Genomic DNA, 16,520 nt, shown 5'->3' with positions numbered 1-16,520 from the left:
CTCCTCTCTGCTCTTTCAGAAGCTGTTAGGAAACTCTCTCCTGAAACTGGAGGGAGACGACAGGCTGGATATCAACTGCACCCTCCCTCTCACCGATCAGGTACTTACTGGCATACTTAGAGTTCAACATCCTTTTATTGTCATATGTATAAAAAAGGCAAGGAAAAACATCGTCACTGGCTCATCCTTATTCCAGACTCAGTGAATACAGGCTCTACATACACATAAGCTTGTGATATTGGGGCATCGGGGTAGAGCAGCAGCAGATATCCTGCCAACCAACACGAGGGTCGCAGGTTTGAACCCCCCAACCGGCTTAGTCGGGCGTCCATACAGGCACAATAGACCCTTTTCACAGCAGCCATTTGAGGTGTCAAAGCAGGGTAAACACAGGTGTAACCAACAACATTAATGATGGTTCCATTCCATGTAGGTGTTCCAGTGCCAGGGCCCTCATTGATGTTGTTGGTTAAACCTGTGTTTACCCTGCTTTGACACGTCAAAATGGCTGCTGTGATAAGAGTCTGTTCTCCTTGCCTGCTGGTGAAACTCCTCACTGTCAGGTGAAAAGAAGCGGCTGGCGACTGCACATGTATCGGAGGAAGCATGTGTTAGTCTACAACTGGGGGGGGGGGGTGTCAGTAAAACACAGCAGCAGTTATAATGTTGAGCAGTTAGATTAATCTTAAATCTATGAAGCAACCTGTCGTTCTTATTTGAACTTTCACCTTGTCGGAGAGTAATGGCTGCGGTTATGTTGTGGTTATGTAACACAGATAGTGCTGGTGGGCTCTGAAGAGGGTCTGTACGCCCTAAACGTCATCAAGAACTCCCTGAGCCACGTCCCCGGGCTGGGCTCCGTCTTTCAGATCCACATCATCAAGGAGCAGGAGAAGCTGCTGATGATCGTTGGTGAGATCTTCTCCTTCACCGTGTCCATCATGAGAACTGTCAAGTGAACAGAACAACACGGCAGGATTGGGGTGAATTCACTGCCTGTTCAGGACGTGGATTTTCAAATAGTGAATATGTTCTGCTATGAAAAGCCATCCTATCCAGCCCATTGGCCTGATGGAAGTGCTATAAGTAATGTTGTCTAATGTTGATGAGCCTTAAATGAATGGTGCATCTTATGACTGCATCCAGGGGCGGAGCAACCCTATCAGCCTACGGGGGGCGAAGCTCTTAGGGGCGGGCGCACCCTCTGCCCCGGTGTACGCTCCGCTACTGACTGCATCATTTGTGGGGGACGACACGTCTCACTTGTTATTATATGAAGTGAGTGAGTTGGAAGCTAATGGTCTGCTGAAACCAGTGCAGCCCCAGCTGATGTACCGACTCTGTCCTGTAGGGGATGAAAGGGCGCTGTGTCTGGTGGAGATTAAGAGAGTGAAGCAGTCACTGGCCCAGTCCCACCTGCCCAACCAGTCTGAACTGGCTCCTTACATCTTTGAGACGGTCAAGGGCTGCCATCTGTTTGCTGCTGGGAGGGTAGGTCTTCTCTTCCTGTCCAAGTTCACATTCAGCAGGTCATGTGTTTCATCAAGTCATGTGTTTCATCAGCTCATGTGATTCATCAGGTCATGTGTTTCATGTGTTTCATCAGGTCATGTGTTTCATCAGGTCATGTGTTTCATCAGGTCATGTGTTTCATGTGTTTCATCAGGTCATGTGTTTCATCAGGTCATGTGTTTCATCAGGTCATGTGATTCATCAGGTCATGTGTTTCATCAAGTCATGTGTTTCATCAGCTCATGTGTTTCATCAGGTCATGTGATTCATCAGGTCATGTGTTTCATCAGGTCATGTGTTTCATGTGTTTCATCAGGTCATGTGTTTCATCAGGTCATGTGTTTCATCAGGTCATGTGTTTCATGTGTTTCATCAGGTCATGTGTTTCATCAGGTCATGTGTTTCATCAGGTCATGTGTTTCATCAGGTCATGTGTTTCATCAGGTCATGTGTTTCATCATCAGGTCATGTGTTTCATCATCAGGTCATGTGTTTCATCATCAGGTCATGTGTTTCATCAGGTCATGTGTTTCATCAAGTCATGTGTTTCATCAGCTCATGTGTTTCATCAGCTCATGTGTTTCATCAGGTCATGTGTTTCATCATCAGGTCATGTGTTTCATCATCAGGTCATGTGTTTCATCAGGTCATGTGTTTCATCAGGTCATGTGTTTCATCAGGTCATGTGTTTCATCAAGTCATGTGTTTCATCAAGTCATGTGTTTCATCAGTTCATGTGTTTCATCAAGTCATGTGTTTCATCAGGTCATGTGTTTCATCAGGTCATGTGTTTCAGCAGGTCATGTGTTTCATCATCAGGTCATGTGTTTCATCAGGTCATGTGTTTCATCAGGTCATGTGTTTCATCAAGTCATGTGTTTCATCAGCTCATGTGTTTCATCAGGTCATGTGTTTCATCAGGTCATGTGTTTCATCAAGTCATGTGTTTCATCAAGTCATGTGTTTCATCAGCTCATGTGTTTCATCAGGTCATGTGTTTCATCAGGTCATGTGTTTCATCAAGTCATGTGTTTCATCAGCTCATGTGTTTCATTAGGTCATGTGTTTCATCAGGTCATGTGTTTCATCATCAGGTCATGTGTTTCATCATCAGGTCATGTGTTTCATCAGGTCATGTGTTTCATCAGGTCATGTGTTTCATCAGGTCATGTGTTTCATCAAGTCATGTGTTTCATCAGCTCATGTGTTTCATCAGGTCATGTGTTTCATCAGGTCATGTGTTTCATCAGGTCATGTGTTTCATCATCAGGTCATGTGTTTCATCAGGTCATGTGTTTCATCAGGTCATGTGTTTCATCAGGTCATGTGATTCATGTGTTTCATCAGGTCATGTGTTTCATCAGGTCATGTGTTTCATCATCAGGTCATGTGTTTCATCAGGTCATGTGTTTCATCAGGTCATGTGTTTCATCAGGTCATGTGTTTCATCATCAGGTCATGTGTTTCATCAGGTCATGTGTTTCATGTGTTTCATCATCAGGTCATGTGTTTCATCAGGTCATGTGTTTCATGTGTTTCATCAGGTCATGTGTTTCAGTGGGTCATGTGTTTCATCAGGTCATGTGTTTCATCAGGTCATGTGTTTCATCATGTCATGTGTTTCATCAGGTCATGTGTTTCATCAGGTCATGTGTTTCATCAGGTCATGTGTTTCATGTGTTTCATCAGGTCATGTGTTTCATGTGTTTCATCATCAGGTCATGTGTTTCATCAGGTCATGTGTTTCATGTGTTTCATCAGGTCATGTGTTTCATGTGTTTCATCAGGTCATGTGTTTCAGTGGGTCATGTGTTTCATCAGGTCATGTGTTTCATCAGGTCATGTGTTTCAGTGGGTCATGTGTTTCATCAGGTCATGTGTTTCATCAGGTCATGTGTTTCATCATGTCATGTGTTTCATCAGGTCATGTGTTTCATCAGGTCATGTGTTTCATCAGGTCATGTGTTTCATGTGTTTCATCAGGTCATGTGTTTCAGTGGGTCATGTGTTTCATCAGGTCATGTGTTTCATCAGGTCATGTGTTTCAGTGGGTCATGTGTTTCATCAGGTCATGTGTTTCATCAGGTCATGTGTTTCAGCAGGTCATGTGTTTCATCAGGTCATGTGTTTCAGCAGGTCATGTGTTTCATCAGGTCATGTGTTTCATCAGGTCATGTGTTTCATCATCAGGTCATGTGTTTCATCAGGTCATGTGTTTCATCAGGTCATGTGTTTCATCAGGTCATGTGTTTCATCAGGTCATGTGTTTCAGCAGGTCATGTGTTTCATCAGGTCATGTGTTTCAGCAGGTCATGTGTTTCATCAGGTCATGTGTTACATCAGGTCATGTGTTTCATCAGGTCATGTGTTTCATCAGGTCATGTGTTTCATCAGGTCATGTGTTTCATCATCAGGTCATGTGTTTCATCAGGTCATGTGTTTCATCAGGTCATGTGTTTCATCAGGTCATGTGTTTCATCATCAGGTCATGTGTTTCATCAGGTCATGTGTTTCATCAGGTCATGTGTTTCAGCAGCTCATGTGTTTCAGCAGCTCATGTGTTTCAGCAGGTCATGTGTTTCAGCAGGTCATGTGTTTCAGGGAGAGTCTTTTCTTACTTGATGGGAAAACAACACTGTGAAACTTGACTTCATAAGCTGACAGTGTGTCTTCTCTTTGCAGATAGACAACGGGCCTTGTATATGTGCTGCAATGCCCAATAAAATAACCATTCTGCGCTATAATGACAATCTCAACAAATTCTGCATTCGTAAGGTGGGTATGAGCCGTATGTAAAATACATCATTTACATTCTAACACTAAGTGGAAAACTTAAGTAAATGTAAACCATAGAATGCAAGACTTTGTAAAACGAGGAATGTAATCAGGTCGACAAGAAAGGTAGTCTGATATCAGACTGAACTCAACTCGTTAGACTCCATTTCCTTCTTCTAGTCTGACATCTCCTCTACTCTAACTGATTTCCATGAAGGGAATCCCTCAGGCTCTAACCAATCACAAGAGACCTGGATCTGAATTAAAATAGAAAAAAGAAATCCTGATCCTACATTAAGGGGAGTGATCTGTCCCACAATTTGAAATCCTGAAAAAAGCTGAACAATCACATCCCAAGGTGGGGACATAAGACGACCTAACATTCACAGCAGATTGGGTTTTGTTCAGAAGTAAAAAGCGGAGACTTTTTAGCGTCCGTACCTTCACTCTCCTCCCCTCCTTCGCCCCTCAGGAGATCGAGACCCTGGAGCCCTGCAGCTGCATCCACCTGACCAGCTACAGCATCATCATCGGCACCAACAAGTTCTACGAGATTGAGATGAAGCAGTTCGTGCTGGAGGGTGAGGGTGAGGGTGAGGGTGGACGTAGGCTATTGTTAAAAACACGGGGGATTTTTTTTGGCTGTTTTTCTCACTTGGAAAAAAAACATGCTTCCAAAAATACATGAGTTAGGAGGAGAAAATAAGCATCAGTTTCTTCATTCCTGAAAATACTTTTTTGCAGAAGCGTGGTTTTCATCCCACAAAAGTCATATATATATATAGCACCGCCTACAGTACATGGAGCAGATTTCTGTACTGGAACAAAATATTTGACTGAAATGGGAGTACAAGGTATGGTACATACTGTAGGACAATACAGAAGGTAGCTGAGAAGTTAGCTGACAAGTCAAGTCAAGTTTATTTGTATAGCACATTTCATACACAGAGGCAATTCAAAGTGCTTCACATAAAATGGATGACAGGAAAATAAAAGAATAAAAGAAGAGAATAAAATGGACATTTAAAAGCATCACAACAAAACTTTAAAAAAGAGTATAAAAAGTGCACTAAGGAACAGGCGCAACAGTTGCAAAAAGAGCTAAAAACTTATAGACGACTCAATGGATTTGCATAATAGAATAAATCAATTTATCTATCTGTCAGCAGTTAAAAGCGACGGTAAACATAAAAGTCTTTAGTCTATTTTTAAAAGTAAGTAAGGTTGGGGCAGATCTGAGGTCTTCAGGCAGTTTGTTCCAGCTAGCAGAAGCATAGTGAGTAAATGCGGCCTTCCCATGATTTGATTTGATCCTAGGGACAGTTAATAAGCTGGACCCTGCTGACCTGAGAGGTCTAGACGGTTCGTAGCGTGGGAGCAATTCAGCTATGTATTTTGGGCCTAAGCCATTAAGTGATTTATAGACTAATAACAGTATTTTAAAATCTATTCTATGACACACTGGCAACCAGTGTAAGGACTTAAGAACTGGAGTGATATGATCAGCTTTCTTAGTCTTCGTTAGAACTCTAGCAGCAGCATTCTGAATGAGCTGAAGTTGCCTAAGTTCTTTTTTGGAGAGACCAGAGAAAAGGCTATTGCAGTAGTCTAACCTACTATAGATGAAGGCGTGAATTAGTTTTTCTAGATCCTGTCTGGACATGTAGCCCCTAATTCTTGCTATATTTTTAAGATGATAAAAAGCTGATTTTCTGATTGACTTAATGTGGGAGTTAAAGTTGAGATCGGAAATCAATAATAACGCCAAGATTTTTGACTTGATCCTTAGGCTTCAGGGATCGAGACTCAAGGCGACAACCTACCTGACACTATCTAACCCCACACAGTGCTATGTGAGCCAGCTGTGACTGTGTCTTCTGTCTGGTCCTGTGCTGCAGATTTCCTGGATAAAAACGACGTGTCGTTGGCCTCGGCCGTGTTCGCCGCCTCCTCCCACAGCTTCCCCATCTCCATCATGCAGGTGGCCAGCAGCATGCAGAAGGAGGAGTACCTGCTCTGCTTTCATGGTGAGCAAAAGGGACAATGTGGGCATTCCCCATTCATTTTCCCATTGACGTTTCATCAAAATACTGATAAGAAGAGTTTTACTTGGGAAAAACCAAGCGATCCAGCTACGAGATGACCATCAAACATTTGACCAAAACAACCGCTGAGTCCAAATTTGATATTTTGTTTCCGAGTGTCATAAAGATCAAGGAGATATTGCCAGAAATGTATTTTGAAGCCATATTTAAAAAAAATCTGAGCGCATTCAGGGTCAGTGTTCCCTCTAGAATACTCTAGATATTTTTGGAAACATCCAACTAATAATTTATCACACTGACCAAATATGAATCTTCTGTCAGTCATCAGTCACTGCTCCACTCGTCTGCAGAGGTTTAGAGGACATAAGTGGGTTACTAAGTCTTGCAAGTTTTGGTGGTGAATCAATTTAGATGCAGCCAGGGACTTTGACCTGCTTTAGTTTGTAGTGAACTGTCACCTCGGCACGACATCGCTCACAGTCCTACCTGAGGCTACACACCATGTGTGTTCCTACCTGAGGCTACACACCATGTGTGTTCCTACCTGAGTCTACACACCATGTGCTACCTGAGGCTACACACCATGTGCTACCTGAGGCTACACACCATGTGCTACGTGAGGCTACACACCATGTGTGTTCCTACCTGAGGCTACACACCATGTGTGTTCCTACCTGAGGCTACACACCATGTGTGTTCCTACCTGAGGCTACACACCATGTGCTACCTGAGGCTACACACCATGTGCTACCTGAGGCTACACACCATGTGTGTTCCTACCTGAGGCTACACACCATGTGCTACCTGAGGCTACACACCATGTGTGTTCCTACCTGAGGCTACACACCATGTGTGTTCCTACCTGAGGCTACACACCATGTGCTACGTGAGGCTACACACCATGTGTGTTCCTACCTGAGGCTACACACCATGTGTGTTCCTACCTGAGGCTACACACCATGTGCTACCTGAGGCTACACACCATGTGCTACCTGAGGCTACACACCATGTGCTACCTGAGGCTACACACCATGTGTGTTCCTACCTGAGGCTACACACCATGTGCTACCTGAGGCTACACACCATGTGTGTTCCTACCTGAGGCTACACACCATGTGCTACCTGAGGCTACACACCATGTGTGTTCCTACCTGAGGCTACACACCATGTGTGTTCCTACCTGAGGCTACACACCATGTGTGTTCCTACCTGAGGCTACACACCATGTGTGTTCCTACCTGAGGCTACACACCATGTGTGTTCCTACCTGAGGCTACACACCATGTGTGTTCCTACCTGAGTCTACACACCATGTGTGTTCCTACCTGAGGCTACACACCATGTGCTACCTGAGGCTACACACCATGTGCTACCTGAGGCTACACACCATGTGTGTTCCTACCTGAGGCTACACACCATGTGTGTTCCTACCTGAGGCTACACACCATGTGTGTTCCTACCTGAGGCTACACACCATGTGTGTTCCTACCTGAGGCTACACACCATGTGCTACCTGAGGCTACACACCATGTGCTACCTGAGGCTACACACCATGTGCTACCTGAGGCTACACACCATGTGCTACCTGAGGCTACACACCATGTGTGTTCCTACCTGAGGCTACACACCATGTGTGTTCCTACCTGAGGCTACACACCATGTGCTACCTGAGGCTACACACCATGTGTGTTCCTACCTGAGGCTACACACCATGTGTGTTCCTACCTGAGGCTACACACCATGTGTGTTCCTACCTGAGGCTACACACCATGTGTGTTCCTACCTGAGGCTACACACCATGTGTGTTCCTACCTGAGGCTACACACCATGTGCTACCTGAGGCTACACACCATGTGCTACCTGAGGCTACACACCATGTGCTACCTGAGGCTACACACCATGTGCTACCTGAGGCTACACACCATGTGTGTTCCTACCTGAGGCTACACACCATGTGCTACCTGAGGCTACACACCATGTGCTACCTGAGACTACACACCATGTGCTACCTGAGACTACACACCATGTGCTACCTGAGGCTACACACCATGTGTGTTCCTACCTGAGGCTACACACCATGTGCTACCTGAGGCTACACACCATGTGCTACCTGAGGCTACACACCATGTGCTACCTGAGGCTACACACCATGTGCTACCTGAGGCTACACACCATGTGCTACCTGAGGCTACACACCATGTGCTACCTGAGGCTACACACCATGTGTGTTCCTACCTGAGGCTACACACCATGTGTGTTCCTACCTGAGGCTACACACCATGTGTGTTCCTACCTGAGGCTACACACCATGTGTGTTCCTACCTGAGGCTACACACCATGTGTGTTCCTACCTGAGGCTACACACCATGTGCTACCTGAGGCTACACACCATGTGCTACCTGAGGCTACACACCATGTGCTACCTGAGGCTACACACCATGTGCTACCTGAGGCTACACACCATGTGTGTTCCTACCTGAGGCTACACACCATGTGTGTTCCTACCTGAGTCTACACACCATGTGCTACCTGAGGCTACACACCATGTGTGTTCCTACCTGAGGCTACACACCATGTGCTACCTGAGACTACACACCATGTGTGTTCCTACCTGAGGCTACACACCATGTGCTACCTGAGGCTACACACCATGTGCTACCTGAGGCTACACACCATGTGCTACCTGAGACTACACACCATGTGCTACCTGAGACTACACACCATGTGCTACCTGAGGCTACACACCATGTGTGTACAGTGAACTTTGTTTCTGTGGTAGAGGAGTGTATAGTGAGCTTTGTTTCTGTGACAGAGGAGTGTATAGTGAGCTTTGTTTCTGTGACAGAGGAGTGTATAGTGAGCTTTGTTTCTGTGACAGAGGAGTGTATAGTGAGCTTTGTTTCTGTGACAGAGTTCGGAGTGTTTGTGGACGCTTATGGCCGAAGGAGCCGCACCGAGGACATCAAGTGGAGCCGCCTGCCTCTGGCCTTTGGTGCGTAAGGTTCATCACTTCCACCGCTCTACACAGCTTGGTTAACTGTACATGCAGATATAAATACAAACAACACATGCCTGCCTGCCATCTTAATCATTCTGTCCCCGTCCTCCTCTGGTGCAGCCTACAGAGAGCCCTACCTATTCGTCACCTACTTCAACTCCTTGGATGTGGTGGAGGTTCAGGGACACGCCGCTCTGGGGTGAGACAGACACAAAACACACTCTCAAAACACTTTGATAGCCAGTTCCATTTGCTCACATGGCTTTGCCTGCTCGCAGCCCTCCAGTGCTGGCTCACCTGGACATCCCCAACCCTCGCTACCTGGGCCCGGCCATCTCCTCCGGGGCCATCTACCTGGCCTCCTCCTACCAGAACAAGCTGCGGGTCATCTGCTGCAAGGGCAGCCTGATCCGAGAGTCCGGAGAGCTGCAGAGGACCGGCTCCAGCCGAGGGTCAGCTCCCCCTCGTCACGTATGACTAATATTAGGTGAAAGTGATCAAAACCAGAAAGATAAATAACAAATGATAGAAAGTGTAGGTGAGAGTTATGAAAACATCTCACCACAAACCTATCAGGTTTACCTTTCTGTTGCATTCTTGGGACTGTGCTTCACTACTATACAGCACAAGATTTACCAAACCAAAACAATCACCGTTTACTTTTTTCATCAGATAGGCCAACAGCGCCATCTGCTGTATAAATAGTCTAGATTTTCAGACAGGAACAAGCCTCTTTTCACGTAAGGCTGAACATAGAAAGATACATTCTGATTTCTGGGTACATATTTGATCTTTTTTCTGTTTGAAGTCAGTTTAGACAGCCAGTTTAAACAGCCATAAGTCAGTTTAGACAGCCATAAGTCAGTTTAGACAGCCATAAGTCAGTTTAAACAGCCAGTTTCGACAGCCATAAGTCAGTTTAGACAGCCATAAGTGAGTTTAAACAGCCAGTTTAGACAGCCAGTTTAGACAGCCATAAGTCAGTTTAGACAGCCATGAGTGAGTTTAAACAGCCAGTTTAGACAGCCATAAGTCAGTTTAGACAGCCATAAGTCAGTTTAGACAGCCAGTTTAGACAGCCATAAGTCAGTTTAAACAGCCTGTCTGCTGCCAGTCTGCTGCTGCTTATGGTCCAGATGTGCTGTTCTTACTTCTGTCCAGTGAACTATGAAGTCTAGTGAGCGTCAGGGGTCATCACAGGAGGGGTCATCACAGGAGGGGTCATCACAGGGGTCATCACAGGAGGGTTCATCACTTTCTATTCTCGCTTCCTCGACAGCCAATAAGAGAAGCTCCATTCGTGGCATCAAAGAGCATGAGTAACTTGATTCTTTCTCTTGGTTGTTTTTTCTGTCATGTATCCACTTGAGTTTGCATTCAATGAGAAGACATTGATGTGAGACAATAACTTTCAAGATTTTCTTGCTTTTTAAAAATGTATACCAGTACATACATTAAAACATGATTGACCTCGACATGGTTCACCGTTGTCTTGTGTTTTCAGCTCCAAGGTCTTTGCTTTTGCATTTCATCATTTTTCACCCAAGAAAACACACCACACGGGTTTGGTCTATTTTATTTGTCCTTTAATTCTACAACAATGTAATGCTCTTCAAAGTCAATTCAACAAAACAAAATATTCAGACTTAACAAGGAGCACTTGTTACAGGAAACTGCTATGTACAGCTACAAAGTCCTCTGACAGACGTGGCCATAGGTGTCATTTACAATGGGGACATGTCCCCACCACTTTTCAACACAAAGTGACGCTCTAGATGTGAAATATGGTCTGACAGAGAAGTCCGGAAATCTGGAGTCTGGAAAAGTATGGAATTTTGAAATGGAAAATGTGTAGGAAGTTGGAACCCTGTTTACAATGAATGTAGAACAGCTTTGTGGACTCTGGCATTATTCAGAGTGATTTGCCCATGCAATTCGGATATGCACATAGTCATAGCACCACCTACTGGCAACACAAAAAACGTTTTATCTCGAGAACCGTTCGTCCAATTGACTTCAAACTTGGCGGGACCCAAGAATGTGCAGTATTGAATTTTGTGCAATTCGACCAATCAGAACACAGCTTTCACATAGCTTGAGAACCGTTCATCCGATTGACCAAACTTTGGGGGTGCCCTGCTATGGACCCAACAAAGTGCAGTGCTGAATTTCTTCCAATTCGGACACATACAGTATATAGTCATAGCGCCACCTACTGGCAACACCATTTTTTTAAATTCATCTCGAGAACTGTTCATTCCGATCGACTTCAAACTTGGCGGGTGCGTTGCTGGGGACCCAAGAAAGTGCAAGCTCGAACTTCACTCAATTCAACCAATCAGAACACGGCTTTCACGTATCTCAAGAACCGTTCGTCCAATTTACTTCACACTTGCCGTGTGTGCTGCTGGGGACCCGAGAAAGTGCAGTGTTGAATTTCATACAATTCGACCAATTGGGGGAAGCGGTGCAAGCAGGGGGAGGATTGGGGGGGTGTAGTGGTGGAGCATGTTTGATGTTTGAATGGGGGGAAAGGGAACGGGCACTGCACTAGTTATAATTATTATTATTATATTATTAATTCTTAATCCAGCCACCTCCTGTCTGCTGTGTGTTTTCCCACAGGAGTCCCAGTAAACGCGGGCCGCCCACCTACACCGAGCACATCTCCAAGCGCCTGTCCTCGGGCCCCGGCAGCCACGAGGGCCTGCACCGCGAGCCCAGCACCCCACACCGCTACCGCGAGGGCCGCACCGAGTTCAGACGGGACAAGTCCCCCGCCCGACCCCTGGACAGGGACAAGTCCCCTGGCAGGGTGCTGGACAGCCGCAGGGAGCGCTCCCCGGGGAGGTTCGGGGACAACACCCGGCTCCACGCAGGGTCCGTCCGGACACAGCTCACCCCTGTTAACAAGGTGCTGCAACACACACACACACACACACACACATGTACACACACACACACACACACACACACACACACACACACACACACACGCACACACACACACACACACACACACACACACACACACACACACATATACATACAGTGACACAGAAGATAGGGTTCCGTTACAAAATGACGGGATACCGATCCACTCTGTGAAAGTGTTGACATTTTGTTTTACGTTTTTGGACTAATGTTACCTGCTATCCTTCTAGAGGAAAAATAATTTGTTTTAATTTGTGCTACCAGCCACTTTTTAACTATAGGAGTTACTTTATCTAAATGGTGGATATTCTCATTTTGGGACAAAGCCTACGGAAGCCCTGAAAGGCAAGAGAAAACTACACGTTAAACTACACAAGAGACATGCATGTGTAGACTTCCTTCTTTAATGTAGTTGACAGTATTTCACTCATCTGGACATCACTGCTCATGGAGTCACTAAACCTCCAGTCACAGAGGGTTTGAATTGACACTTAGGAATAGACCGGGTGACAACCAAGTATAGTTTGGTGACAAGTTGGAGAGACAGTTAACAGTCGGAGAGACGGCATCCGGTACGGGATGGGTTTAGCACCCCAGCCTGGCTCTCTCATGAGGGAGAAATCCACAAACGCTACGGATTAGCCTCCTGAAAATCTGTGCAAAGATCGCCGCGGCCTGGGGTCCTTCAGGCTAGAGCGAGGTGCTCGGCGCAGGCGAGTGACGTGCAGCGCACAGGCCTCCCTGAGGCATCCTCTCTGCCCATGGTAGGCTGCCCATGGTAGGATTGCCTTTTCCCCGGGAGGGTCTGGTGAGACAAAGGAGGTGCCCGGCCTGGAATCACCACACAGGGCCTTAGACCTCCATGCACCGAAGGGGCTTTCAATACTGCGGTGTAGCACTAAACTCTATTGCAGCGGATTGGGCGTGATCAACCTTTCCGCGGGCAACGTTGCAGACAGAGTAGGAAGGCTGATCCGTGAGCGGCTGCTTCTGGGACGCGGGTCGGGGTCTTAATCGGCCTCGGCTGGGTCTACTGGGCGAGGGTGTATACATGTATCATGTGACATCTCACATGTATCAACATTCAAGCTAAAAAATACCAAGATGTGAATTAATATATATATATATATATTTTTTTTACCTTTATTTATACAGCGGGAGTCTCACTGAGAGCAATGCTCTTTTTCAGGAGCGCCCTGTTCACATTCACACACACATTCATACCTGGAAGCTGACCAGTACAACCACAGTCTGATCTGCTCGCCACTGAGCAGCTCCACTGGAGCAGTTGGGGTTAAAGGCCTTGCTCAAGGGCACCTCAGTGGTGGTAATGAGGGAGGGGCAAGCGCTGCCTTTTTTCACTTTCCCCACCCAGATTTATCCTGCCGGTCCCAGGGATTGAACCGACGACCTTCCGGTCACAAGCTCGCTTCTCTAACCATTGAGGCCACCACTGCCCCGAAGTTGGAATAAATGGAATTTCAATGACAAACAATGATCTCATACTTTAAAAGTCTCCTTTTTAAACGGTTGCTATGTACATTTGTGGGATGAATGACAGTTGGAGCAGTACATGTGACCCTTGGCTTGTGTGTGTGTGTGTGTGTGTGTGTGTGTGTTTTGCAGGTGTGGGATCAGTCATCGGTGTGAATCCAGAGCCCTGCCTCCTCCTGAATGGAGGCTGAGGAAAAACGATGGGACAACCCTGTCCGCTCTGCACACACACACACACACACAAACACACACACACACACACAGCCACGCCCGTCCAGGCTGCCTGACCGCTGACCAGTGGGCTCCATCGCCTGTACATAGTGCACTCTCAGTTCCTCATTCGACAACAACAGCTCAACTTGCACTGGGAGGCAAACCTTCTCTTTCCTGAAACAAGCGTTGGCGGGCGTCGTCCCGAGGCACAGGCGGCGGCGGGGAAACTGTTGATCTACGGATCAAGATCGAGAGGCCTCTTTATAATATAGAAGCAGGAGTTGTAAATACAGCCGTGAGATTTTTATAGATAAAGGGAATAGTAGGCCGGTAAAGCCATGTCTATTTTTGTTAAAAAATGAGTTTCTAACGATGTTGCAGGGAGATCAATGATGTCGCTGGGAGAGAAATCCAATATCAACATTTCATGATAATGTGAAATATATATATATATATATATATATATATACACACATACACGTATATATATATACATACACATATATATATATATATACATAGCCTATATGTGTATATATGTGTATGTATACACACACACACACACACACACACACATGTATATGTGTATATATGTACACATGTGTGTATATATATATACACACACACATATACATACACACACATATGTATATATATACACATATATATGTATATGTATATATATATATAGATGTGTGTATATATCACATTCGCTTCTCTCTGTTTGGAGAATTACACCAACATTCAGTCAGAAGGAGAAGAGGTTTGGAGGAGGCGACACTTTGCACACCAGATTGGATTTGAACAGGAGTCAAACTGGTTCTTGTGACACGACCAGTCTTCTTCTTTGGATCGAGTGTACGGTCCTCTGGACTCAATGGACTTTGATACATAACTGCATACCGGTATGACCGCTTTATTGACAGTCGTCGTCTGGCCATACTTTGTAAAAACAACGATAGCAATGTTTCTTTGCTCCCGAGTGTTCCTCGTGTTGTTTTGGCATCATACCTAAAGACTGATGATGAGACATCCAGCTTGGCCTCTGATGGCAGATGTGTGGCCCTCCCAGGGCCCTGGGCTTGCTCTTTAGTCTGCTGCTGCTTATGGTCCAGATGTGCTGTTCTTACTTCTGTCCAGTGAACTATGAAGTCTAGTGAGGGTCAGGGGTCATCACAGGAGGGTTCATCACAGGAGGGGTCATCACAGGAGGGGTCATCACAGGGGTCATCACAGGGGTCATCACTTTCTATTCTCGCTTCCTCGACGGCCAATAAGAGAAGCTCCATTCGTGGCATCAAAGAGCATGAGTAACTTGATTCTTTCTCTTGGTTGTTTTTTCTGTCATGTATCCACTTGAGTTTGCATTCAATGAGAAGACATTGATGTGAGACAATAACTTTCAAGATTTTCTTGCTTTTTAAAAATGTATACCAGTACATACATTAAAACATGATTGACCTCGACATGGTTCACCGTTGTCTTGTGTTTTCAGCTCCAAGGTCTTTGCTTTTGCATTTCATCATTTTTCACCCAAGAAAACACACCACACGGGTTTGGTCTATTTTATTTGTCCTTTAATTCTACAACAATGTAATGCTCTTCAAAGTCAATTCAACAAAACAAAATATTCAGACTTAACAAGGAGCACTTGTTACAGGAAACTGCTATGTACAGCTACAAAGTCCTCTGACAGAGACGTGAGAGGGTTCAAAGTGCTTCTCAAACAAACGAGGGAAAAAGGAGGAAAAGAAAACCGAAGCATGAGATCCCTCTGTGAGAGAGCCCTAATAAAACTGCTTGGCACCAGTCTCCACCAAGAGAGACATGCATACATACACTCACTCTCACACACACACACACACACACACACACACCAACGTACCACGCATTCACACCGACACGCACCCACGTCACGTCACGTGATGACTGGGCCGTTACAGCGACGCCTCCTACAGGACACTGGGTGAACATCAGCGTTAGTGAAGGAAAACACAACATAATGCAGACAAGAGTAGTTCTTGGGACAGAAAAAGAAACAAGACTAAGGCAAGACTAGTTATAAGCCGGGTCCAGACTGCTGCAGCGCCGGGAGACGGGCTGGCCAAGAAACGTGTGACTGTCTGAATGATTGTGTCAGTGTTGAGCAGCAGTCTGGCTCCGGCTAGTAGGGGTGGGGTGGGAATCTATACAGCAGAGTATCACGATATTTTGTGGGGCAATATATCGTATCGCACGAACGCCAAGTATCGCAATATTTTATGATATAAATTGTCAGGTGCAACCTTTATGACAGTGTTGGTCAGTCTCTGTCTACTTGACAATTTGGCTGCAATAAAAACGATTGAAGTGAGATGATCAGACTGGAAACTTTATCTAGATACAACAGATGTTTTTCCTCTGGGGACAAATTGCAGTGGGGAAAAAAAGGTAATAAAATCGCAATACTCAATCGCGATAGTATCATCGTGACTTAAGTATCGTGATAATATATGGTGGAATACTAACACATGGGCTGGGTGCTGGCTCAGAAAATACCTTGAGATAAA

General features: G+C 45.6%; 1 protein-coding gene across 1 annotated transcript in view; it reads left to right on the top strand.

Annotated features, from left to right (window-relative positions):
* The window catches only part of citb (citron rho-interacting serine/threonine kinase b), a gene marked incomplete at both ends in the record, with an annotated part of 85,163 nt that extends 71,249 nt beyond the window's left edge, over nucleotides 1-13,914 (top strand). The window contains 11 exons of the mRNA XM_083643880.1: nucleotides 20-100; nucleotides 777-912; nucleotides 1,352-1,491; nucleotides 4,195-4,287; nucleotides 4,760-4,868; nucleotides 6,186-6,314; nucleotides 9,244-9,324; nucleotides 9,451-9,529; nucleotides 9,609-9,782; nucleotides 11,956-12,244; nucleotides 13,891-13,914. Of these exons, the coding sequence (XP_083500006.1) occupies nucleotides 20-100; nucleotides 777-912; nucleotides 1,352-1,491; nucleotides 4,195-4,287; nucleotides 4,760-4,868; nucleotides 6,186-6,314; nucleotides 9,244-9,324; nucleotides 9,451-9,529; nucleotides 9,609-9,782; nucleotides 11,956-12,244; nucleotides 13,891-13,914 (1,335 nt within the window). The remainder of the gene's footprint in view (nucleotides 1-19; nucleotides 101-776; nucleotides 913-1,351; nucleotides 1,492-4,194; nucleotides 4,288-4,759; nucleotides 4,869-6,185; nucleotides 6,315-9,243; nucleotides 9,325-9,450; nucleotides 9,530-9,608; nucleotides 9,783-11,955; nucleotides 12,245-13,890) is intronic.
* Nucleotides 13,915-16,520: the final 2,606 nt, after the last annotated feature.

Source organism: Poromitra crassiceps (genome assembly GCF_964638095.1).
Source record: "Poromitra crassiceps genome assembly, chromosome: 10".
Lineage (NCBI taxonomy): Eukaryota > Metazoa > Chordata > Actinopteri > Beryciformes > Melamphaidae > Poromitra > Poromitra crassiceps.
This window is presented reverse-complemented; position numbering and strand designations above follow the sequence as displayed.